The following is a 26,152-nucleotide window of genomic DNA, read 5'->3' as shown; positions in this document are numbered from 1 at the left end:
GACGCAGCAAGCGTCAAGCAGCAGAGCAGGGAGTTTATTACTTTTCTGATTGGATGCAGAGCATCGTACGACGAAAATTGGATGCAGTGTAAATCCAGCATATGTTCTTATGGCTCCTGCACACAAAACGCGGCAATGCTTATGCCTAATTCACACTGAACATAGCAAGCGTCAAGCAGCGAGCAGCAACCAGCAAGGCGATATTGGCTGCGTTCAGCAGAACGTTCGTTTTGCAACTGTTGGAAGTTTCTTTCGAGCTGATTGGATCATACTTTTAGATCTAGAAGAATGGTCCTATCTCAGCAGACAATCATAAAACGGTTGCAAAACTGTTGAGTCTGCTGAACGCAGCTATTGTTTACGCCACTGTAAATATCGCCTCATTGATTGGTTGCTGCTCCGCTGCTTGACGCTTGCTGCGTCTAGAGTCCTAGATATCAGAGAAGCGTAACCGGCTTAAGTCAGTATCGCAAAGTTACTAACGAGAGTATTAAAAATGGCCGACATGCAAGAAACTGCCTTTAAACTGTCATCACCATAACCTCTTAATTTGCACTGCTATTAACGGAGTAAAACTTTACTCGAAAGGTTTTTTCGAAAGATTCTCGATAAAATTATTCCTGAAATTAAAAAAATATTATTGCATCTCTAGCGACAATTTTTCTCATAATTTTTGTATGAATTAGAACATTTTTCAGAAATATTCAGAAAGTTTATATCTTCTCTCAGAACTGTTTATACAAGTGAATTCTGAAATTTCTCATTCATAATTAAAAAAAAATGTTCTTGTTTTAGATTTTATAACATTTCATCAGAAATTATACAAAATATCTTAGAAATCTTATATATCTCATAAGTAATATATATGAAAAATTCTGAGATAAGATGTAGATTTTCTGAGAAGTGTTCCAATTCGTATGAAAAATGTAAGAAAGTTATAAAATTATATGGAAATTCTGAAAAATTATATAGAATTTCTGCAAAATTATGTGAAAAATTCTGAGAAAAATTTTCATCAGAGATTACTCAAATAAATAATTCTGTATGATACGTAGAAGAATTTCATATGGTTTAATCTATGGAGTATTCCAAATGTTTGAAATAAAATAATTTTAAAGTCGTTTGTGATTGCTTGTTTATAAATTAAAACAAAAATGTTTGAAGATAAGGTATTGCATAATTGCAGGTACGATTGCAGTATTATGTTCTCACATCCAAGAAACATTGAAAAAAATGATAATTGTGAAGCATCTACTGTTAACGAACAAGTTCACAATTTAGTCAGCATGGATACTGTTCAAGAACAATTCTGCAGCAACAGTAAAGAGAGTTATAATTACAAAAACATATGTAATATTGATGGAGAAATAAATGGAATCAGCAAAAGTTGCAGTCCAGTCTCAGTTCAAATGGAAGATATTCTTGCTGAAGTGGAAAGAAGTAGGAAACTTATTAAATATTTTAATTTTTTCCATTTACAATTTTTTATCAAACTCGACACACTTCGCCTCTGCTCGAGAGGAGAGTCAGAGTATGTGTGACAAACTGTGTTTGAGTGTTATACTGTGTCGATTTGTGTCTCCTAAAAGGAAAGCAGCCTATGTAAATAATATTTTAAAAGATTAAACAATAATCTTATGTGCCAAAGCACATATATATCATTATATGCAATTAAAATGTTTAAACTTACGCATAAAAAATGGTAACATAAAACTTTCATTTGCCTAGGATAGAACGTGTAAGATAATGTGAGATAGAATTGTAGGATAAAATGAAATAGAAGTATGTCACTAGTATTATAAATGGCTGCCAAGCCACGTGACTGTAACAGCGAATCAGAATGCGGAACACCGGTTGCGCTTCTCTGATATCTAGGACTCTAGCTGCGTCCAGTGTGAATTAGGCATTACTCATTCCAACGCGTTTGATAGAGTGAGTAGGAGCTATGGTAGAAGCATGTTGGAGCATATTGGAGTATGTGACAAACTCATATGTTGCGTCAATATAGTCGAAGTGCACACAGTACACGATTCCAAGCATGGTGATTGGATGGTTCACCTTTTAAACTGTACTTACATGTTTCTTCGTGCACTTTCATGCACTAAACTTCTACAACAAATAAACCCGTATTAAACTAAAGAACACATAAATTAAGCATTCGTACATATTCTTTTGTTCATAGATAAACTAATTACAATTAAAAAACATTGATTTACGTACTTGATGGCTTCATTTTCCTAAATAAAGTACGTATATACAAATGCATAAATTCGAAATGGCCGCGTTTTGCGTCAAAATGAATGCGAGTTTGCGGCATGGTGGAAATATATATATTTCCACCATGAGTTTGCGGTACTTTAGATCTAGTGACCTTTATTGCCATCTGACGCTCTCGAAAATGTCAAAGTGATATGCGGATGGCTGTCATTTACAAATAAATGTAAATAAATTGAAGTACTGCAGTTTTATCGATAGTATTGTGAAAGAAACAATTATTTGCTGTTAGTGAATGAAATCTCGTCAAATTACATATAATAATCTGAAAAAAGAACATTTGTTCTTGCTGCTGGATTATATATGAAAAATTGTTACATATAAATATTTATCGATTTAACTACAACAAATATTATGTCAAAGTGATCTGCAATATCTCAGTTTACTATACGTAATTAGCGATTCAACTGTAGTGATAACGTTGCCGAGAAAAAACGACTTTCAATTATATTCCGATACATTAATTATGGCAAGCGTTCCTGGTTTTACACTGGAAACTGCAAAAGGTAAGTAATTAGAAATCTAAAAGATAATTTTTTTATAAGAAGTTGTATATTATTACAATTCAACGTGTTCATTATACGAGTTTGTCGATAACTTAAATATAAATAAATAAATAAATATATATTGTATATATATTAACATGATTATGTAAAATATAATTGTATAATTGTAAATATACAATAAAATATATGAATAAATATTTTTTTCTTTCAGCTATATTAACCGATGTTCTGACAGCACTAAATACACCTGAAAACTTGCAAAAGCTTGCAGAAGCAAAGGAAAGTTCTGGCAATGAGATGTTGAAAATGATGCAATTCGTTTTCCCACTAGTAACACAAATTCAAATGGATGTCATAAAAAATTATGGATTTCCAGAAGGAAGAGAAGGTGCGTAGATTAAGAGTACAATAAAAGTAAATCTGATAAAAATAGAGTTAAAAAATTAATCATGTATACACAAAGCAGGTACTGTACAATTTGCACAGCTCATTCGGGCTTTAGAAAGAGAAGATTCTGAAATAGCACAGCTACATAGTCAGATCCGTTCATACTTTCTTCCACCAGTTACGATAAACTCTTCGACTGAAGCATCTCTTTAGATTAAAACAAGATCTCAAAAAGTTTATATGTATATCATTTTTATCTAAAGACTATTAAGTTAATAAAATAAGGACGTCTGCAGAAAAAGTGAAGAAAAAATTATTCCGTGCATTTTTATGAATGTATATATAAATTTTTTGTTTATATATATATATGTATATTTTTTTAATATTTTGATAAACTGATTGTCATTAAAATCTGTTTTGTAATATTTTAATAGAAATATTTGTGTAAAAAAATCTTTTTTATTAAAGTATTAATAAAAATATTGCAATGTTCTTTCTGTCTTTTTTTTTTATAAAACAATTTAATTAAATGTATTCTAATTAGTGTAATCAAATCCGTATATACAAATCTTCTGGAGAAAAGTATCAAAGGAATTTTAAATATTTAATTTGAGAAACTTAAAAATTGTTATATTTATTTATGTAATTATATTAATAAGTATATCATTAAAATATACTAAAATATATAATATTTATTTATATAAATGTTCTTTAAATTCTTTTTCCTGCAATTACATGAGCTCTAAAAGCTAAACAAAAAATTCCACTGTTCGCACAGGGATGAAGCTGTGTATACATCATGATTTATACATTAATTACTTAAATCTTAAATAAAATAGGTAAAAAAGATGCAGATCTACATAAACGAAACCAGAGTATACAGGATGGTGTGGTACATCATCCTATATTCAACAGGCACAATGGCTAGTAGAATCGTTTATATTTTCAAATCAGACAATGATTATATAATTAAATCTCTACACGTTATTATACGTATCATACATTTTAACTTCATGTCCTGGCGAACATCTGGATAAATACATATTAAATATACAATTTCACTCATATAAGCAAGTATATTAAAATTGCATATAAAGCCAACAGAAATTATAGATTCAACGATAAATAATACATTGGAATTACTTGGCGTTTACTTAGAGCAGCTTGAATCGTGCAATTTCTGATTTACTTGAATGAGAGACAAGCAAATGTAGTTCCCCCTTGTCAATGTTGTATATTGATAAAGATCTTTTTGTATAAAACTGTAAAAATGCGTCGTTATTTTAAAGAAAAAAAAGGCTGACATTGTACAAGATTTCAATGTAAAAAAAACTTCTTAAAATCTATAGCAACATTATTTATAAACGGACATTATTGTGAAATAAATAATATCAATATGTAATATCAGAGCGGTATGAATGATATAGACAAGAATATATGTATAGCAAATTTAACAAAAGAGTAAAAAAATAACTCAGCAAATTTTTTTATCAATAATACGAGATTGACGAGTACAACAATTTTCAAATGTTTACTAAAAATTTTTTGTATACACTGTAAACGCTTGACAAATGGGGGAACAGTGTGCTTTAATATATGTACATTTCTTATAAATAAAAAGATACGCCTGTATTTGTCTTATATGTTAAAAAATCTTGATTCATGTTTTTGTCATGCGAATTTAAAAAACATGGGTAGGCAGAACTTCTCTTGTAGACTTGTTATAAATTTATCCTACGAGCGATCGAGCTCTTACATAACTTTGGACGTCGACGTAAATGTTAAATTGAAAGTGTATTAGAAATAACGCTGTTATTTCGATTTAAATATCGATGATTTTCGAATGCGATAGAGACAATTCTTATCGCTCTTGAGTTTGATTCTTCAGCTATACCAAATCTGCATGAACATGCACATAGTCAATTAAAACCAAAAATCCGGATAGCAAAAACAATACGGATTATTTTCTTAATGTTCGTATTGTTTAGTGGATGCTACTTTCACAGTTGCATTTTCATTTAGAAGTGCCTTGGTGTGCCATAGGTCGCAGTACGTCATTCGTGAATGACTGGCTATATAGCTATATAAGAAATTCGTGTACATTTTGCAACACAGTAGCTGCCCGTATTACGGATTCTGTATTAGAAAGCAAGCCACAACATCGAATTTTTTTACAGACCATAATCGACACATCTTAAGCGTATAACGGTGAACGGAACTCTGTTCGTTATAATGGGTCTGTTTTTCATTCCTGCACTAGAACTTTTTTCTCACTTTAGCCAAATATCAAACATATACCTATTTCATTTTAAGTTCCAAAAATGTACACTAGTTCAGTTATAAAAAACAGATCTTATAATGCTTTTGCAAATCATGATTACAGTCTCACGATCTCATTTTTCCCTTTTTTTACTATAGAAAACGCGTGTATACAAAAACGCATAAACTGATCTTAAATTATCAGCTTTACATTCTTTCCCAGCAGTAACTTTACATTTTTCCCCAGCAATGAAGCGATATTGCTGAGCAATCTTTCCCTGAATTGATTTATACATAGAAAATAGATCATATAGAGAAAGAAGTGTATATAAAATCTAGTCGTACCTTGGGATTACTTAAGCGTTCAAAGTTAAAACATGATTTGTATTGTTATGTTGTACCTTTTAACCATCCAACCATCACTTAATTACAAATATGCCACGCTTCTACTAATTAATTATTTAGGTGATTATTCCACAATAAAGTTTAAGAAGCAAGTAATACATGCAAAGGGAAATTTAAAAGAAAAAAAAGCAAAAGAGACTTTTACAATGAGCATAGGTGCGCTGGAATATAGTTTGTCGAAAAGTAACGTTTTAAACTATTAATAAAATTTCATTGATGGGGATGTTTTCTCCGCCTTCTTATTGGTCTTATTCACATCTGTCCCTGCCCATAATTGCTATAAGTAAAATCATATCTCTTTTTATCGTTAACCGAAATCTATACCGTAATAGTACATGTAGAACTGCGGATCACGTTTCGAGGGACGCAGTAATTACAAAGTTTTCGATTGATCGATCAGGCTACGAGAGGAACGGATTAGCCGTAGTTGTATTCGCTGTCCATGGATCCTGTCGAATCTGATTGATTGTAGGACGGGGTGGTGGCGTCACAGTTGCAAATGGGTTTGCTGAATATGAAATGGTTGCTGTAAAATCGTTCGTTCGTTAGTATGAAATAACTCTTGTTGCTCACGAAGATAGCTCAATCATTTAAACGATTTTGAATATACGATGTCCAACATAAATCAATATCTTAAAAACCTAAAAAAGATGTTACTTTATGATTTGGAAATAGAAAGGGAAAATTTTATATATACATATATATATATATATATACATATACACGAATTTAGCTATTTTTATAAATTAATCTCGTTAACCATTGCGAAAATTGCAAAATGGTAGAGGACTTTTCGACTCAGTTTAGTCCGCTCTGTCTACACAAGAGCGCTTTGTTAAAAATTGCGGAACACCTTGTATGTATACATATTGCACTAAAAATTCATTTTTACGTAAAAATGAAAATAAGAGGTACAATCACCAATGGCCTTGATCTTGACAAATGTTATCCAGGACAATGATTAACGATATTAATTTATGAAAATAGCCAAATTCGCCCGGCCTACTGCCAAATGCAAGTGCACGGCCATGGTGGAATTGTTAAGGTGAATTGGGTATAATGATGGTAGCAATACTGGAAATAACAAATCAATGTGCCCCAATATGCCCTTTCCTATGTATAATAGCGCTGGTTATACTGGAACAGCTAATGAAATGTTACCTAAATTCACTCTCCTACTGTGCATCCACGGGAGTGATCATCTTATTAATTCCATCATATACGCGGCGAAATAAAACCGCCTAGAGAGATGTGCATTCTTCGTCGTTAGACACGTTGTTTACAAGCGACATTGGCATTAATGTGCCTTATATAGCGACGGCAAATGCACACCTTACTAGGCGGTCTTATCTCGTCGTTCGCTTACATTTGGCGGTAGGCTGGGCGATTTGGCTATTTTCATAAATTAATATCTTGTTAACCATTTCGAAAATTGCAAAATGGTAGAGGACTTTTCGACTCAGTTTAATTCACTCTATCTACACAAAAGCGCTTTGCCAAAAATTGTGAGACACCCTGTATATATGATATAAATTTCTTATTTTTTACTTTTATTTGATAAGATTGGTTGTTCTTTCAAGACATTGATTTGGACTTTCAGTTCTTTAATTGTCCGATACATAATTTGACAATTGTTAATTCATTCCACATAAACAAATGCATATTACAAGAGAGAGAAAAGAGATAAAATTAAGAATATTTAAAAAGAATGACCTATTCAGAAAAAAAAAGAAAATCTACGTATTCTGTTAGAATATCGTAAGATATATATTCGAAGAAAGATTTAAATCACAGTACTCTTAAATAAAAAAAATTATATATTCTTGACATAACATATGAAAGATATCGTTGTAATAAGCATTACACTGCACATAATAGTTACCATGCATTCATGCCATATTTTTAATCATATTATTGATACTCACGAACTTATTTCCAATGAAACGCTATTTTGTAGACATAGAATGTTATAGCGTAAAATGTATCTTTTTTCATGATATTTGAATAATTTTCCGTTGAATATTACATTCATTATACTTGGTCTTTATGGATTATCATATAATAGGAAATATATTCAAGTAATATATGTCAACAAAAGATATTTTGAATACTGGACTTTTCTTTCTCGATATTTATATCATCTAGCTACAAATGAAAACTTACCGGCTGGCGCAGGAGCTGATGGCTTAATCGCCGTAGCGCTGACAAGATTATCTAAATTAACAAGCGCAGAGTTTTCTCCTAAAAAGGATTGTGGTGTCTTTTTCACAGCACCGGTGCTGGCAGGAAGAGTTTCAGCCATGCCACCCAGGTCGAAAGGATCTCCTCCTGATGATGTACCACCTATTTTAAAATCATATACCTTTATTACATAATTTCAGCACACATTAATGCTGTATTTTACAGAAAAATTTTATATAATTGAAGTACCGTTGTTCACCGTCTGCGGACTCGCTCCGAGTTTTCCCCTGTTAGTAATCACGTCAAATTCATCTAAATCGCTGAGGGGACTCGTTGCAGCGCCATTGTTTTGAGTAGGAAAGTTATTGAAGCCTGGCCCTGTTCCGTTGAAACCATTGCTAGTGCTGAAGGTAGTAGCGGCTGAAGATACTGGTGGTACATTGAAACCTATGTTTTGAGGCGACGATATCGCGAAGCCGATGTTTTGTGTCAAGTTTGAATTGTTGAAAGATGGTGATGGAGATGTTACGTCATCTTGAGCTCCCTGTATCAAAAAATTTCAGATCAGTGTATTATTATAAACATTGATGAGTCGATGAATTTTGAAGGATAAGTCTATATCACCTGTTTATTCGTTTCCGATTCAGTAGTGGTAGTAGATGGAACTGGTGACCAAGGATCGTTGGTACGAGGTGGAGATACGACTGTAGCAGGAGATGGAGCAGGTGCACGCCACGGATCGATAGTGGCAGCTATAATTAAATCATAATTTGAATAATTCTAGCAAATGATTTATTAAATATTGCAATAAAAGCTCAGAAAAACTTAGAACACTACTTTCATTAAATATTACAATAAAAACAAAAATTAAACATTCTCAATAAGGATCCAAATATATTTTATAAGAAAAATAGTGGAAAAATTAACTAATTATACCTGAGGATCCTGATAATTATTGGAAATCATCAAAGACGTAAGACCATGCAAAAAGAATATATAAATGTAGAGATTAAATAAATATACAATCACATGTAAAGAGTACGTTGCTGTGTATACATATATAATACAACTCACTTGGTCTTTGTGGAGGAACAGGCGTCCACGGGTCTACCGCGGGTGATGTAGTACTTGTTGTTGGAACACTCCACGGATCGTTCTGCGGCTGTGACAAACAAGAACGCTATTATTCTTCCACCATTTTGTTAATTACTTCAGCAAAATGTTATTCCACACCTATGCACTCTTCTAAAGATACATTTAATGTCCTCTAACATTCATCAGACCTACCTTATATACATGAAAATCAGATAAATCCAAAGACTGTAGTGCATCATGCAAAAACGATACAATTTCGTGTTATCGTGCAAAGTACGAACATGAAGTCAATGACACAATTAGCAAGTACCTGTGGTCTAGGCGGTGGTGCTGTTATCGGGATACCCCAAGGATCAGTTTGTACTGAAGAACCGCTTGCTTCTCCTAAATTTACATCGAGTAAATCCAACATATGACTTTGCTTTTCAGATTGCGGAGTTCTGAAATTCATACACATGGTATTGCCCCGTAAATGCAAGATCAGACGTTTTTTTTTCCATATCGTGTTATTAGATTACATTGGATTCCGCTGATTACTTACTTAAAATCTTGCTGACTTTGACTGAGGGCTAGCTGCAATCTGACATCATCGCTGCGTCTTCTTTGTTCTTCTTGTTCTGCTTCTTCTCTAGACATAGCCAAGGCCAGCTGCAATTGTAATTCTTCCTCTCCTACCGTTTGCGGTCTTGCGGCTTCCAATTCCGCTGGAAAATATATTTGTTGTGTTAATTCTTATGTAAAGTAATTAATCTTTGTTTGCATCTGATATACACGTGAAAAATAAACGAGATATGATAAGAGAATTTACAAACGTGTAAAAATTATCTCGTCTTAATTTAAGTTAAGTTAAAGTAATCTTGACTTGGAAGATCTTGACCAAAAGAAGCTATAAAATATTAACACTTATATTATAAAGATGAACTTACTTGTACGTCTAGCTGCTGATTCGGATAAATTACAAGGTTCCCAATCTTGAAACTGAAACATGATAATAAGTTTAGTTTTTACAAGAGTAAATGAAAGTCGACCGAGAAATGTTACAGGCTGCGTTCGGTTTCGGCGCTCATATGCTGTAAATTTCATTCTATCTTTGTTATTTATTTCTCACAGAAGGAAGATAGAATGAAGCTTACAGCGCGCGTGAGCGCCGAAACCGAACGCAAGCGCAGTTTTTAATCATTGATTTATAACACGCTACTTACATCACTACTAACAGGTGACATTGTGTCCAGACCATCACTTCCAAAACCACTAACCGACTGTGCAAATCTCTCTTTTGCCTTCAATGCTCTAGCCCGCTCATTTCTCAATCTCTCGTCATCTTTTAATAAGGCCACTAATTGTTTTGCTTTCTCTCGCACGTTAATTCCTTGATCTTTATGCCCATCCATATATTGAAAATCTATGCAAAAATAGGACTGTGTTAATAAATTTATGGAAATTTCTTTTAATTACAAATGAGGGGATGGACGGAATAAAGACACAATTCTACTTAGGCCCTTTTTCTAGCAATTAGCTTTTGCATGTAATATTGATCGTAATAGAAAAGTATTGTAACATGTAACTTCTTAAAGATATTACATAAATTCATTCGATACTATACTCATTTGTGTATAATAAAAAAGTAGCAAGTTATTTTAATTTTTAATATCAAGATTTTACAATTAGGCCTTTATTCCGCCCATCCCCTTAAATGCACAGCAATACACTTTTGTATTTCATTAATATACAAATTTAATCATTAATATACAAAAATTATCGAATTTTTTAATAATACATCAATATTAATTTTAATTATTGAATTTTTCAATAGTACATCAATATTAAATAAAGTCAATAATGTATCATATACATACATGAATATTTTTGATCTTAATATATATTATAAAATAAAATTCTAATGAAATTTTAAGTTTGTTACCTTTTAAGGTTTGGATGGCAAAAATATTCTCTTTGCACTGTTGCGCTACCTTTTCACTTCCTGTCTTGATAAGATATTCTAAGAGAACTAAGGCTTTGTATACATGTCGCCAGTTTTTTCCATGATCATTCAATCTTTTCCATAACATTTGCATAATTTCCGTAAATGCTACGACATTGTATGTTAAGTCGGCAATTTCTGCCATAAGTGTACTACTTGGACCCCAAGGATCATTGCTAGTAGCTTTTCGTACAGCTTTCTATAGAAAAAAATAGCAATTATCTCATACCAATATTCAAAATTCTTACATGTTTAATTTTATTCATTTTTTTCTCCATTTAACACAGTATTTTTAGATTTTCTACTATTATTTTTACATATTAATGGCGAAAAATAATATCAAGTAATACAAAAAGATTTAAATAATCACCTGAGCATTGCTGTAGTTATGGGCAAGATTCATAATATCTCGCCTAATACCTGCTAAATTCACCTGCATGACGTCTTGCCCTTGTCTTCTCATCTAAAAGATATCATCGCTATATGTTACTTAATTGTAGTATTATGTATCTTGATTTTGAAGACCCATATTTATTATCGTATTAATTCCAATATAAAAGGAAATAATCATATGTTGATCTAGTACAAATAATTTTATTTACAGGACTTATATTATATTGTGTATATGAAGACTCTTATACATATATAATCTTTCAAAGACCTATAAATCCTTCAACCTTGATCGTTTAATCTTTAATGTACATGGTCTATAATTATTATAATATAAAAATAGCAGGTCAATTATGACGCAAGTAGCATCTGATAATAAATATGGATATTTTGTTTACATGAAAGCCATGCAATTATAAGTATGCATTACTTTAAACATTACAAACCTAGTAATATAGCACCAAATTTCAATAAAATATAAGTTAATTAACAGGAATTTTAGAACTAAAACCAAGACATGCACATTAATCAAATTGTAACAGGCAAATAATAAAAAAAACTTAAGTTGTAGAAAAAAATTATTATGTACAGTATATTAAAATAAAGATTGATAAAAACAACAAATACAATTTTATATATATAGTATATGTTTTTATTATAATTATTGTAGCATAAAATTGTATCTTCTCTTAAATATTGTAATATTAAAATATTAACAATTGCATACATGTAAATAAAATTATACTACTAAGCGAAGAAAATAAAATGCAATTTATATTTACCATGATTTTATTTTAAGATCTGTACTTTAGCATAATTTACCTGATTAATTATCAAAAATATGTAAAAATATGCTTATGCATTTTATATACATATGAAAAGTGATTGAGTTTTAAGACTAAAGAATAAAACATAAATATAAAAAGTTATTAAGTTCTAAGAATAAAGAATACCTATATATATTTTAATATCATATGTATACTTTGTTTTGAGATGTGCCTATATAAATTTATGACTTATACTGTCCGTCTTTCTTTTTCTCTATCTTATCTTTGAGATGAGTATTATTTATAGTTATCTGGAGTGTAGTATTAAATTTCAATACAAATCAAATCTAAATATTTATACAACAATATTTAATGCAATACTGACTTGCATAATGTACATTTGTCATTATCAGTTTTACTATTAATCTATTATTATCACGTTCTGCTAATAAACATTGCAAACTAATAAAGGTGCATCATAACAAAAATTGGAAAATAAAAATAATCTGTATATATATATATATATATGTATATATGTAACACACATAACACAATAACTTCTGTAAAAAATGTCAGATTATCTTTACAAAGATTGATAAATATAATTTATTGTGAAACACACAGAAATCTTCTAATAATATGCTTTGACATCAAATATCATGTTATCATGAGTGAGCACAGATTGTTAATTCAACAGTCGTGAACATTATTGGCATTTACCTTCTGCATCGCCATTCTTGACTAATGAAATATCGCTGGCGTTGTTGATGAAGCTCTAGGTTTTGCCCAGAAATATAGAAAACTTCCGAATAGTCCGAATCACAACAAAAGCCTAGACTATCAGATGATACGATAAATAAGAGAAATTTTATACACTAAATTTAACACACCTTAAATGTATGATTCATCATTCTGCGTATGGATGATAATGACACATTAATCTGTTAAATAATGGTATTATGCAAATGAATATTACATGAAATTTTTTATCAAAATTTTAAACGAATTTTGTAAGATTGTGCACATGAAAAAAAAAGTAATAGCGATGCACATACCTATGTCCAATACGTATACAAATTCCTAATATGACAAAAGGTTGTACTCTTAGCAAAATAACAGTAACCATTAAATGAAAAAAAGAAAAAATATTGTATTTTAGTTTTAATAGGCACAACTCATATATTCCCTAAACTACTTTTTTTTAAGTTATGTATAATAATGTGATTGATATGTTTCGTAAGAAGTATCGCTATATATGAAAAATCTTGGTTCGACATCTTGGTTCGCATTTCTCATTGAGAGAGTATAAAAAACAATTTCACATCTGTACACGCACATACAGTCAAATATCGATTTAAATTCGACGTATACATTGAGAGACTACTCAAGCAGAACAACAAATCATTATGATATCAAAATGATGTCAAAATGGCTCCAAAATGATTATATGAAAGTCATTTTCCAATCATTTCCGATTCATTTTAATGTCATTTTGATGTTATCGTGACTTGTTGTTCTGTTTAGGATACAGGCTATCATTGTTTCAAAAAGATCTTGAAGATTCGTGACATCGCGATTTTACGAAAACCGAATACTCATTATATGCATCTATCCTCATAAGTTTTCGAGAAGCAAACCGCTAAATTGAGAAAAGTAAAAACTGTAGTTTAAGTTCTTAGAAACGTAAGTACGAACTATAGAGAAATCTATCGTTAAGACTACCTTTTTTACAGATGATAGAGCACATGCAGAAAGCTTGTGGAAAGAAATCACTTACACTGATGGAGGTAAAGATGTGCACCTTCCTTTAATGAATTGTACTGCTCTTCTGAAAAAAAAAAGGGGGAGAGCTTTATCATTCGCGGCATGTTTCTGTTGTATTCTCTGCTTATCTTATCATAGCAATATGATTTTATTCATTGGAACAATGTTATCAATTTACCTAACGTTAATTAATATACGAAAAAATAACACGGATTGTCTTTGTGTCTAAGTATATCACTCGAATTAATAATATCTTGAGATTTTTAAGTTTGAGAATTCGAGAGAAGTTCATCGATACGGTTAAGCCCAATCTAAAATATGTGCTTTTTGCTTCCTGTTTCTTACTTCTTATCTCTTGCTTTTTTCCCCTTTTTGCGTTTTACTAACAATCGTGTTTCTTGTCTCTTCTGAAGTTCGTCAACTTTTATCTCGGGCGACAGAAAACGAAGAAATAAGATAAGAAGAGAAAAACCATGATAAAACACATGATAAAAAGCGAGAAACAGGAAGGCAAAAAGCACATTGTAGATTAGACCTTCTGAGTTGGCGATCTAAGATCTTCAATAGCATTCGTTACATTTATTCAACAGATGATATCGACATCGTTATTTAAATATTCTATCTTTAATAATCACACATAAGCCTGCCTGCTCTCACGACACTAACGTCTTCTTCTTGCTATTGAGCATGACTATGCAAATATCATCATAACTCACAACTGCAGTTTGCAAAAAGTCAAGAGTATAAACACAGCCAGCAAAGAACTGGAAGCGTTATCTATTACGCGAAACTACAGCGAGCTAAGATCCTTTGTAAGGCTTCCTTCCGACATATTAACAGTATTATACATATAATTGACCGTGAAAGTATTGATCATTGTCCTCTCTGTCTTGTTGCACCACTCAATTGACTTTCCATTTCCCATGTACTAAGCTCACACGTGTCGTGACTGCGATAATTACATCGGAGTTGGAAAACAGCGACGGCAACGAGCGATAAACAGTCTGCGGTGATCAAGTGTACATACGTCAAAAACCTTGCACGACGATCACGTGGGAATTATCATTTCAAGGCATTTACGTTCGAAAATTGAGATACTTGCGCGTTTACGTTATCTCGAGTCCATTTGTCGAGACCCTGGTTAACGTGTCAACGCTTAGCGCGAAAAACACGGCGCGCGTGGAGAGGAGAGACGACGGGGGAAGGAGCGCAGACAGGAAATTATTGCTATTGTACAATTGCTGTTAAATCGCCTAAATCCAGAAGAGGTCAATTTCACCTTGCCGCGCGCTCCTCCGGGTGAACGCTCCACGTCGAAGCTCCGCGGTCGGGGTCGGCCTCCTCGCTCGCTCGCGCGCGCACACCCTCGGTCAGAACATGACACGACGCAACGAGGAAGACGACGATGACGACGGGCGAAGGAAGCGGACAGACGCGCGCCGTTCCGCTCCAGCCGTGACTGGCGGAGCGCGCTATCGCGCGTACCCGCCCACCGAGGGATCCTCGTCGCGCGATAGACGTAAGTATATGTACGTGACACGTCAATCTTACGAGGTATTGCCGTTACTGGCCGTTACGACCGAGGTCGAGCTTGGGGGAGACGGCGACGGGCGCGGCTCCCGTTTTCCCGAAGGACAGACAACGTCCGCGACCGTCGCGCAAGATCTTCGCGAAACCCCATCGCGTCCATCCGATTCGTCCGAATGATGATGATGATGATGATGATAACGACGATGACGGTGACGGTGACGACGACGACGATGACGGCAAGATCTTTGTACTTACCTTGTGTGCGCGGATGGTATCACTCGAGAATTTAGAAACGCGGAGCTCTCGAGAGCAAGACAGGGAACAGGGACAGAGAGGCGAAATAATAAGTAAGACACTTATGACAAGTCCATTCACAGGCACTGACGAATTGTACGATTGCGGGGCAAGATGGCGCTCGAAAATATTTCCGCTCCATCCGCCGCGCCCGCGCACGAGCGTCGCGTTCGCGAATTTCTATTCCGAATGCTCCGAATCGTACGTTTCACAATCCTTAATTTATTCAGATGGACTTACAATTAGCCGATATGTCGAATAATTACAGATTATTCAAGGAATCAACACTATTGCATTATTTTAGCCTTGTTTTCTAATAAAACGGTAAAGGTAAAATGTTATAAATCACATAAATGTAAGAAGACAGGTGTATACAATCTAGGGTAAATTTCTAATTAGTAGCAAATTTCTAATAGTTGTCTTCTTAGACACAGTTAGAAAAAATTATTTTTTTGTTGCACAGATAAATGAAGAGAATATTGTTTCTTGATTTAATCGTTTTTCTTTATTCATTATGTTTACAGTAGACTAGATTGAGATTTTACAAGTAGTTTACATTGCAATTTGATCTCAGCAATTCGTTTCTATGTACGCTGTTACAAAGTAATCGCAATTACGACACATCGTTGAACGTATTTCATTCAATATACATACATATATATCTAATTAAGGCACAATAACTTAAAATTGCACTCAGAAGAAATATTCTGAGGGCAACACTGTCTATCCAGAGATCCAAATTAATGAATATTTATATAAATCATATAATGGCTCAGAATTAATATTCAAACGCTGTCATTTTATTTGATAACACATCGCCATTTAAAACTTTTATGAATCATTGTACATAAAACATTATTGGTTGATCAATAATTATTTTCAATCAGTCATTTTAATAAATCAAATTTCATAAAAGAAACATATTACTGAAAACATATAATATATATACATATTATATATACGTATACAAATCATTATTTTAACGCAATTACTTTCAAAAAAATAATATTCTACTTTTGCTATATATCTCATACTTTCAAGACATCTAGAAATTACAAGTTCGCAATAGACATAAGTTTGTAGAATCTATAATTGTAATTTATGCAATAAATATTAATTTTCAAGTAACAATACTAATAATGATTTTCTTCATAAAATACAACAGTTTGAAAAAGATTTTGCTCATTTTGAAGATATTTATTTTTCTCAATAATCGAATGAATCACGTTAAAACTATTTTTGCATCGGCACGTCAAAGTTAAGCAAATAAAACTCCGCAAAAAAAGCAGGTAACTTTGCGACTGTTGTATCATATGAAACCTCTGCGAGGAAATGTGTGCTTAATTTACGTTTAAATTTTACATTTTTGTATTATAATTTCCAGACCTAAAATAAAAACTTTAGCTCCAGATCAACACAAATGTAAGATAAGTGCATCAACAAATGCATCAAAATAGATTTCTTAATCCAAAAGAATATATTACAAAAAATTGACTATCTATAAATGGAATAACATTTTAATAAACATTTGGTTTCAGCAATGTATAATCATTTACATAATACTTTCGTTCACTTTGCTGATATACAATATTCTATAATAGAATATTCATAACTAAATTAAATATTTTAACAGCAATGGATACTTGTTTGTCAATTAAGTTTTAAATAATTATTCTATTTAAAATTTACAGTAGAATTCCAAGTAAAATATAATTTCAAGAATACATGATTCAGTTTTGAAAATTCTATTATGTATATATAACAATACTGAAACATGGTTAAAAACTTTTTAAAAGATAACTATTTCTTAAATAAGAAATTTTTGATTGGTTTGTTGCTTTACCGTATTTATCCCTTTATGACTGACAAACAAAATTCAATGTTAAATATATAAAGTTTTCACTCGTCCTACGATAATCAATAACTTATACATACTGACGAAATCACGTTCATTTCAAGTAAACGAATCGTTTCTAATGATGATATTCTGTAGTTGGAGTCACATTGATCATATCGGTGGTGCTAAAAAAAAGATATTTGTATGTGATGATTGCGAAAGAAAATTTGTACGTGATTTTTCGGTTTGCTAATAAAATAAAACCCAATAATAATATAAAAGCACAGGGGAAATCATAATGCTTCGAAATGTAATGATACGTGTAAATTAGAAATATACACGTTGTAGAATTTAAACAAATGCTTTTTTTCAGAACATGCGACATGCTTTTTATATCATATTTTATATAATATTATATACATATATTAAATTTGAATCGAATGTAATTCGCATCTTACCGACAAGGAATTTTTGTAATAATTTTGCTGATTTTTGGAGGATATTGAAAGTATCTCTTGCTTATTTTTATGCCAATACACAAAAACACAAACAAGTGCACGTACTTTTAAATTCGATTTTGAAATGCGTACGACTAAATATATTTAAGACGCGAAAACACAAAACAAGTACATAATGAAATTACTAAAACAAACAGTTCATTACAACTTTTCAGTTTCACATATGTATCATTACTTTGAAACAACTGCAATTATATGGAATTATTTTGTTCTTTTATTGTTCATTATTTATATAATTATATTGCACACTTTACATAAATAATAAAACAATATAATATTGTTTATAAATTAAAATTATTCCTATCTGCCGTTTAATATAAAAAAAAATTGCATGTATAATAGCATTTTAAATACAAATACCCCATTCTATTCTGAAAAATATAGCAAAAAATGCACACACATTCTGGCAAAGCATACAATACACGAAATATGACTAGTCGAGCTAATTATTAATTTTCTTTTTATAGTAAAATATTTTACAAATTTCTTGGTATTCCGTATGAAATTATAACAAGAAACATTGCCCGATTGGTCATATTTTATCAAGACTTTTACATGTCAATTATTAAGGATAAACATAACACAATATCACAAACACTTACAAGACATACATGGGTGCCCTAAGAATAATTTCTTGTAGTCGTCTTTACATTAGTTTGCTGTATAACATATATCAAATATTATATTATCAATTTATGTTATGAAAAAAAAATGAAATATGTGTCTCTGTGTTGATCTAACTTGAGAGATTGTTTATTATGTAAATCACAAGTGATTATATTGGATTGAAACATGTTAAATTGTGCATGTTTAATATTTCACAAAATTTAAATACATTTGTAAACATCAAAGGTATTAACATATATCTTATTGTTAGTTTTTTATGATCATGTTCAGTAATTCGTGTAGATGTTCCTTCACCATAAAGGATGTTATATTAAATCGGATATCTTATATGTTGTTTTTACAGATTTTTGTAGATGGACAAGTGAAAGGGATATATAACATATGAATATATATTTATTTACCTCTTAGAACATTTAATATGTATAATGAGTAATCCTATGCCCAGCAATAAGCACAAACTCCCTACAACAATGTAAGCAATGCCAAGGAAAGGATTCTTTCCTCCCAAAAGGGAAGTTGTGCTTAAAATCATCTTTTTCTTTCCATAGAAGGAGGATACTGAAAATGCTGAAAAGAATATTTAAAACATTACCTAATTTCTCTCATCATGTTTAAATAAAATACAGGGTGGCCCAACGAAAACGAAACAGACTGTAACTCCTACAAAAATGATTTTTCGAAAAAACGCAAAAACATGTCGATTTCTATTGAGAGGGGGACATCTTTTGACGTATAATTCTTACTCTCAACTTCAATCTTCTAAGTGGAGGTGCCAATTCCTAAAAAATTTCAAATGGGAAGGGGAGGTCAAATGATACATCATTAGAAAGATCTTTTAATTCCCTACATTCTTACGTTTGATTTTTTAAATTCGATCAATTCGTTCAGAAGATACAGAGTGTTCAATCTAAAACAAACAAATCTTCATATCTTCGAACTTTTTCTTTATTATCTATCGAATCATTAATAATGCAAATGATGTCTAAATATGTACTATCGTGTAATTTAGCGTAGTAATTGTTTGAAATGTTGTGACCACTGACTTCCATACCATAATAGAGATTCTGCTCGAAACGTTGTCGCACATTCTGGGGCGCATTTGTAGAGTGATTTGATGGCATTCGTTGATGATACGTTGACGTAAATCTTCTAAAGAAGCTGGTTGTGTTGCATAAATTTTTAAGTGATCCCACAAAGAAATCCAATGGCGACAAATCTGGAGGCCATTCAATAGGGCCTTTCCTTCCGATCCAACGACCCGGAAAAGTTTTATTCAAATACTCACGAACGAGCCGTGCATAATGCGGAGGAGCTCTGTCCTGTTGGAATATCAATTGATTTTCGAGATAATGCTTATCATTCTCAATAATATTAGTTAACGTTGGATCAATGATGTCTTCCAGCAATTCCAAATACATATCCCCCCCAGTCAAATTGAGGTAGAAATAAGGGACTGACTATATGATTACCAAAAATGTCAGCCCAAACATTTAATTTTTGTGGGTGTTGAGTATGGACTTCGTGAAATATCCTCGGAATAGAATCTGCCAAATAGCGACAATTATGGCGATTCACCATGTCATTTAAGAAAAAAGAACATTCATCGGAAAAACAGATATTAAAAAGAAAATTTGGATTATTTATCACTCGTTCACTTATGACCTCACAAAATTGCAAACAACGGTCAAAATCATCTTCATTCAATTCCTGTAGCAACTTAATTTTATATGGATGGAACTTGTGGTATTTCAAAATTCGTTGAATACCAGTTCGACGAACACTAGATATAGCAGCCAATTGTCTCGTACTCAACGTAGGATCGACAACATGTCGTTTCCACCGCTTCATTTCATACAGGTTTTTCAGCATTTCGTTTTTTATTAGTTACGAAGCCAGTCTCTTTAAATTTTGTCATTAACTCTAAGACATACTTGCGATTGATATGTTATTTGCATGTTGATTAAACAGCTCAGCCATTCTGTTAGCACATGCATTATTTCCAAAGAAAAGTGCAATTAATTCAACTCTTTGTGCAATCGAGTAAACCATAATGAAATTCACTTGTCGTTCACACTAGGAAGATACTGCACGGCCTTGCTGTAAGATTACACTGAGGAAAAGATATGCCTCGTAGGTTGCTAATAAGCATTAAGAATACAAAAGAAAAAATCAAAACATTAGAGCATAGTAGAAATACATCATATCGTTACTTCTACTGTACTCTAATGTTTTGATTGAAGTTGATGGAAGTTGGTAGTCAACATTTCGAACGATTACTACGCTAAATTACACAATGGTACATATTTAGACACTATTTGCAACTTATTAATGAATTGATTCGATAGATAATAAAGAAAAAGTTCGAAGATATGAAGATTTGTTTGTTTTAGATTGAACACTTTGTATCTTCTAAACGAATTGATCGAATTTAAAAAATCAAACGTAAGAATGTAGGGAATTAAAAGGCCTTTCTAATGATGTATCATTTGACCTCCCCTTCCCATTTGAAATTTTTTAGGAATTGGCACCTCCACTTAGGAGATTGAAGTTGAGAGTAAGAATTATACGTCAAAAGATGTCCCCCTCTCAATAGAAATCGGCATGTTTTTCCGTTTTTTTTTTTTCGAAAAATCATTTTTGTAGGAGTTATACAATCTGTTTCGTTTTCGTTAGGCCACTTTGTATATGTGATAGACATCAATCTTCAATTCTTCATCTTTTACAATTACCAAGCAGCTGTATTTTTTATTTCATTATTTTATTAGATTATTTTTATAATTCAATTTGCTTATATTACTTACAATAAATAACTTTAAGAGTGTAGTTTCCTTGAACTAGACCGCTCTTAAAACCATCTTGAGAATGATCAATTCTACGATAAAGTTTTCTGAAAGTGGGTAATGCAGCAGTTCTCATCCATACAATTAAATCCTCGTTTTGAAAACCGTTGTTTTCTTCATTAGTAGGATCCAAATCCCAAATGTGTTTAGTCCAGTTCTTAGGCTTGGCAAATTTCTTGAATACTTCTTTTAGATCGCCCTCTGGATTCCTGAATTTGATATTTTTATCGGATGGCCAAGCTATGCCAGTTTTTAATAATGGTACTTGCCCACCATGTTTTGCAGAATATAGCGTCAACTCATCGCTAAAAAGCGAATTTGCAATGGCACCACATGGAGCAATGGGTATTTCTACATCATTCACTTTATCATAGGCAAATGGTTCACAATCACTCGAAAGACTTTCATGCAACTGTCCTAACAGTTGATTGTCATCTCGAGATTTTACATATCTACGATGATTTTGATAGAAGTTTGTCAGGCCATAATACATATAAACTTTGCCAGCAAATTCTGAAGTTAGCTCGAAATTTATTTCGCATGTGCATGAGCAATTATTACATTCTGCAATTACATCCGCACACTTCTTAGGCAATCCATCATCTCTGATAATATTGGTGGAGTTACAGTTAGTATAATCTATAATATGTTCCTTAACTTCATCAGAAAAATAAAGTAATCCTATGCCAACTGGTATAAATGCAACTCCTATCACAAAGAACGTTGGTAGAACTGTGCCAGCTGTGAGTATTGGTTGCCAGGCTGGTAATCGCTGTTGCTTAAATGCACTATCTGCGTACAGTCAAAATAGATAACATGTATTACAAATATTATATTTAAAAGAATATTAATAACATTTGTGATATATCAATTTTTTGTTTCTTCCTTTGATTGTTTTCACTGACATTATACATTACAGTAATAATTTCTTAATAAGGGTAACAAGATCATTCAGAGCAAAGATGTTTAAGATGATCTTCTACAGATTCATTCTTACGTTATCTCTATTAGATCTTTCATATTGCTTTGGTAAATATACAGTTTAGCACAATCATCTCAAAAATTACTTTTTATAACAAGACACCTAGATTTGTTTGACGAATGTTTATTGCCTCACCTATCACCAAAAACTAATGCGTTTTGTAAATAAAATAGTATGCACAGAATTATGTATTTTCATAAATTAATATTAGTTGATATATATATATAATATTAGTTGATATCGATTAATACCTGATCTTTATGCAATTGGTTTCCATCTAATTCTTGGCTTCAAAAACATACAAAAGATCAGTCGAATTTTACTTAATTTTAGCAAAAATAATTAAATAATTAAAATTTTAAATGATTTACAACATGTTATTTAAACAATTCGGGAAAATGTGTAAAATTGTACTCAAAATTATTTCGACAATCTACAAAATTAATTCGGTATCAATCGTTGAGCAAAATATAGAGATATCGTAGAGATTTATCAGCAAAAAAAGTTCGTTGATCGTTAAATTATCAAGATCATTTGGCTTGTTTCTTGACTCTTTAATGATAATTGAAATGCTCACCCGATGGTTTTTTCGATTTAGGCACCGCATCAACTTCGCTAATCGACGTCATGATTTAGAAACACGATAAATACTAAACAAATCTCGATATTTTCAATAACCTAATACATACGTATCAAAATGACAGAACGCTGAAAACTGGAAAACACACGTCATACGTCATTTACTGCGAAATTGCGGATCCATTCGTTAATGACCGTTTTCACTGAACGAAAAAAATAAAGGCTGATGTACATGTAGAATCTTAAAGTCTAGAGTGCGGCTTGATTGATCAAACCGAAGAAAGAATTTCATTAGTCCGGATCTACAATAGGTGTTTTAAGCCTTAAGTCGTAAGAAACTGACCAATTACAGTCGAATTCGAAAAGAATAATCGACTATAATTCGTCCATTTCTTATGGCTTAAGGCTTAAAACTCTATTGTAGATCCGGGGTTATGCAGTTACTGCTGCAGATGTTCGTTTATTCTACCTGCTAGAGTGGGTATAAAGAGAGTGGAGCCAATTAACCGGAAGTCGCCATTTTACGACAAATAATTCCTCATCCTAACCTTTTCTTTTTCTAACGTCGTCTTCCTCTAACTAACAGTTAATCGTAAAATGGCGGAACCAATCAGGAAGGAGAACCAGGATTGGCTTCACTCTCTTTATATCCACTCTACTACCTGCGAATGCGACTGCTCAGCTATATTGGAAGTCCTGCTCAGGATCATGGTGTAAGAAGAGAAGGTGAACCAACGCGCATAATGGCTGCCAAGCAATAAGACAGCCAATCAGATTTCTGCCCAAAATGCGGCACGAAATTCAAACACTGAATTGATATAGTATATGATAAAAGCTGAAAGAGAATTAAAGCTTATAAATATATATATATAATACGAAAATAATATTACCTTGTAAATAAATAAAAATATGTAATAAAAAGTAAAATTATTTAAGTAAAATTATTAAGTAAAATTATTTAAGTAAAATATTATTTAAGTAAAATTATTTAATTTTTTTTAAGAATTAAATCAATACTTCGAAATGTTTATTTAATTGTTCATGGCTTACTGGGGCTTAATAAAAACTTTTTCTGCGTGCTCACGACTTCTCGCTAAAGTAACTGTAGAAAGGCCTAACCTATTCGCGCATTATGGAAGCAGCCATCTTGACTTTTGACATTTTGGGCAGTTTTCTGATTGGTTACATATCTCGCTCGCGCATGTGCAGTTCATTTTTATCCACGGTGAAATCGTGAGAGTTGCGCTATTGTCAAGAAGACTAGAACTAAGGAGGATCAACTCGCGTGGTGGGCGTGAGTCAAAAAACGTCCGCGGCTATTCACACGATGTGCAGCGGCACTGCGCATTGTGTGAAAGTTCGATATAAGAGCGACAAAGTGACGATTATAGAACGATAGAGCGACAACTATATAGAGCAACAGAGAGGACTAATGAAGCGCAAGAGTGGGGGAAGTTATCCGTCGCCACTTTTTGCCTCACCCCCACTACCGCTATTGGCACCGAATTGACCCTCCTTAGTTCTAGTCTTCTTGGCTATTGTATATACTGTGATTTCACTGTGGATAAAAATGAACTGCACATGCGCGAGCGAGGTATGTAACCAATCAGGGCACTTATATTCCATCTCGCTTCTTCTCTTTATTGTCGCTGTTTGTCTGCACCGTTGAAATATCCATATAAGGGATTTAAATAGCTATTTAAATCCCTTATATGGATATTTCAACGGTGCTATGTATACATATATGTATACATAGCACCGTTGAAATATCCATATAAGGGATTTAAATAGCTATTTAAATCCCTTATATGGATATTTCAACGGTGCTATGTATACATATATGTATACATAGCACCGTTGAAATATCCATATAAGGGATTTAAATAGCTATTTAAATCCCTTATATGGATATTTCAACGGTGCTATGTATACATATATGTATACATAGCACCGTTGAAATATCCATATAAGGGATTTAAATAGCTATTTAAATCCCTTATATGGATATTTCAACGGTGCTATGTATACATATATGTATACATAGCACCGTTGAAATATCCATATAAGGGATTTAAATAGCTATTTAAATCCCTTATATGGATATTTCAACGGTGCAGACAAACAGCGACAATAAAGAGAAGAAGCGAGATGGAATATAAGTGCCCTGATTGGTTACATACCTCGCTCGCGCATGTGCAGTTCATTTTTATCCACGCTGACATCAAAGGTGCCGACAAACTGCGCTGCAGTCGCCATGATACCGCCAGCTAATACCCAATTGTATTAGGTTGTAGCAAAATGAATTTTGTTAAAATATCTTTAAATAAAAAGGGTGAAGAATAAATGTTTAAAATCGATTCTACTAAGTAAAAATAATTTAAAGTAAGATACATGTATAATGGAAAATATATTGCTCGGTAGTCTAAAAGCTTAGGACACTCGCACGGAATGTCAGAGATCCGGATTTGTTTATTCCTTATTCGTTTTACAGCATCATTTTTTCCTTTGAATATGATGTAACCTTGTTAATAAGTATAATCTTGTTATTAATTTTATTAATTGTGTTCTGTGGTCAGCTAATGGTGCTTGATCAAACATATGTAGCACATTTCCAAAAATATTATTTGGTATAGTATAAAGAACTTGTACTGTTAATTTTGTATATTAATCTGAAGCAGTTAAGTGTGAATGAGATCTTAATATTCTTTCTGCAGCAGTACAAATTTTTATTACATCTGGTGACGCTCTTTTAAGACCTCCTCTACATTTATAATCTTGAATCTCGAATAACTTTCTGTTGTTGTAAGCAATGGTTTACATTGTTCGCATTTTATACATTTTTCAACTCGTCTAGTAATAAATTCTGATAAACTATTATGACATATTCGGACAAAACTGGAATGCTACCATGATTAATATTATTGCATATTGCATTT

At 32.2% G+C, this 26,152-nt stretch overlaps 3 protein-coding genes across 11 annotated transcripts; 1 reads left to right on the top strand and 2 right to left on the bottom strand.

Annotated features, from left to right (window-relative positions):
* The first annotated feature begins 2,580 nt into the window (after positions 1–2,580).
* LOC108725208 (protein C10) lies at positions 2,581–3,450 on the top strand. The gene is made up of 3 exons (XM_018452077.1): positions 2,581–2,780; positions 2,992–3,168; positions 3,247–3,450. Exons 1-3 carry the CDS (start codon positions 2,741–2,743, stop codon positions 3,378–3,380), a joined length of 351 nt encoding a protein of 116 aa, XP_018307579.1. The 5' UTR covers positions 2,581–2,740; the 3' UTR covers positions 3,381–3,450.
* A 1,208-nt stretch (positions 3,451–4,658) lies between these two features.
* lqf (epsin homolog lqf) lies at positions 4,659–15,977 on the bottom strand. Of its 8 annotated transcripts, XM_018452100.1 has the most exons (16): positions 15,795–15,977; positions 14,023–14,073; positions 12,966–13,082; positions 11,459–11,551; positions 11,029–11,287; positions 10,310–10,509; positions 10,034–10,085; positions 9,649–9,811; positions 9,418–9,547; positions 9,087–9,174; positions 8,949–8,957; positions 8,637–8,764; positions 8,262–8,556; positions 7,995–8,174; positions 7,757–7,777; positions 6,292–6,357 (listed from the first exon to the last, which is right to left on the bottom strand). In XM_018452100.1, the coding sequence occupies exons 3-15, from the start codon at positions 12,978–12,980 to the stop codon at positions 7,761–7,763; spliced, it is 1,629 nt and encodes a 542-aa protein (XP_018307602.1). In that variant the 5' UTR covers positions 12,981–13,082; positions 14,023–14,073; positions 15,795–15,977; the 3' UTR covers positions 6,292–6,357; positions 7,757–7,760. The 8 variants fall into 8 exon arrangements, with proteins under 8 accessions (XP_018307595.1, XP_018307596.1, XP_018307597.1 ...); XM_018452093.1 differs by lacking the exon at positions 7,757–7,777 and having other exon boundaries at positions 4,659–6,357; positions 15,795–15,976; XM_018452094.1 differs by lacking the exons at positions 7,757–7,777; positions 15,795–15,977 and adding an exon at positions 15,289–15,539 and having other exon boundaries at positions 4,659–6,357.
* A 1,689-nt stretch (positions 15,978–17,666) lies between these two features.
* Positions 17,667–23,385, bottom strand: CDC50 (cell cycle control protein 50A). Of its 2 annotated transcripts, XM_018452070.1 has the most exons (5): positions 23,215–23,385; positions 21,617–22,447; positions 19,217–19,382; positions 18,791–18,847; positions 17,667–17,855 (listed from the first exon to the last, which is right to left on the bottom strand). In XM_018452070.1, exons 1-4 carry the CDS (start codon positions 23,264–23,266, stop codon positions 18,835–18,837), a joined length of 1,062 nt encoding a protein of 353 aa, XP_018307572.1. In that variant the 5' UTR covers positions 23,267–23,385; the 3' UTR covers positions 17,667–17,855; positions 18,791–18,834. The 2 variants fall into 2 exon arrangements, with proteins under 2 accessions (XP_018307572.1, XP_018307571.1); XM_018452069.1 differs by lacking the exon at positions 18,791–18,847.
* Positions 23,386–26,152: the final 2,767 nt, after the last annotated feature.

The sequence above is a fragment of the Mycetomoellerius zeteki genome, unplaced genomic scaffold (assembly GCF_001594055.1).
Source record: "Mycetomoellerius zeteki isolate Tzet28-1 unplaced genomic scaffold, Tzet1.0 scaffold331, whole genome shotgun sequence".
NCBI classification, from domain to species: domain Eukaryota; kingdom Metazoa; phylum Arthropoda; class Insecta; order Hymenoptera; family Formicidae; genus Mycetomoellerius; species Mycetomoellerius zeteki.
The sequence above is the reverse complement of the archived record's forward strand: the minus strand, read 5'-3'. Positions and strand labels throughout refer to the sequence as shown.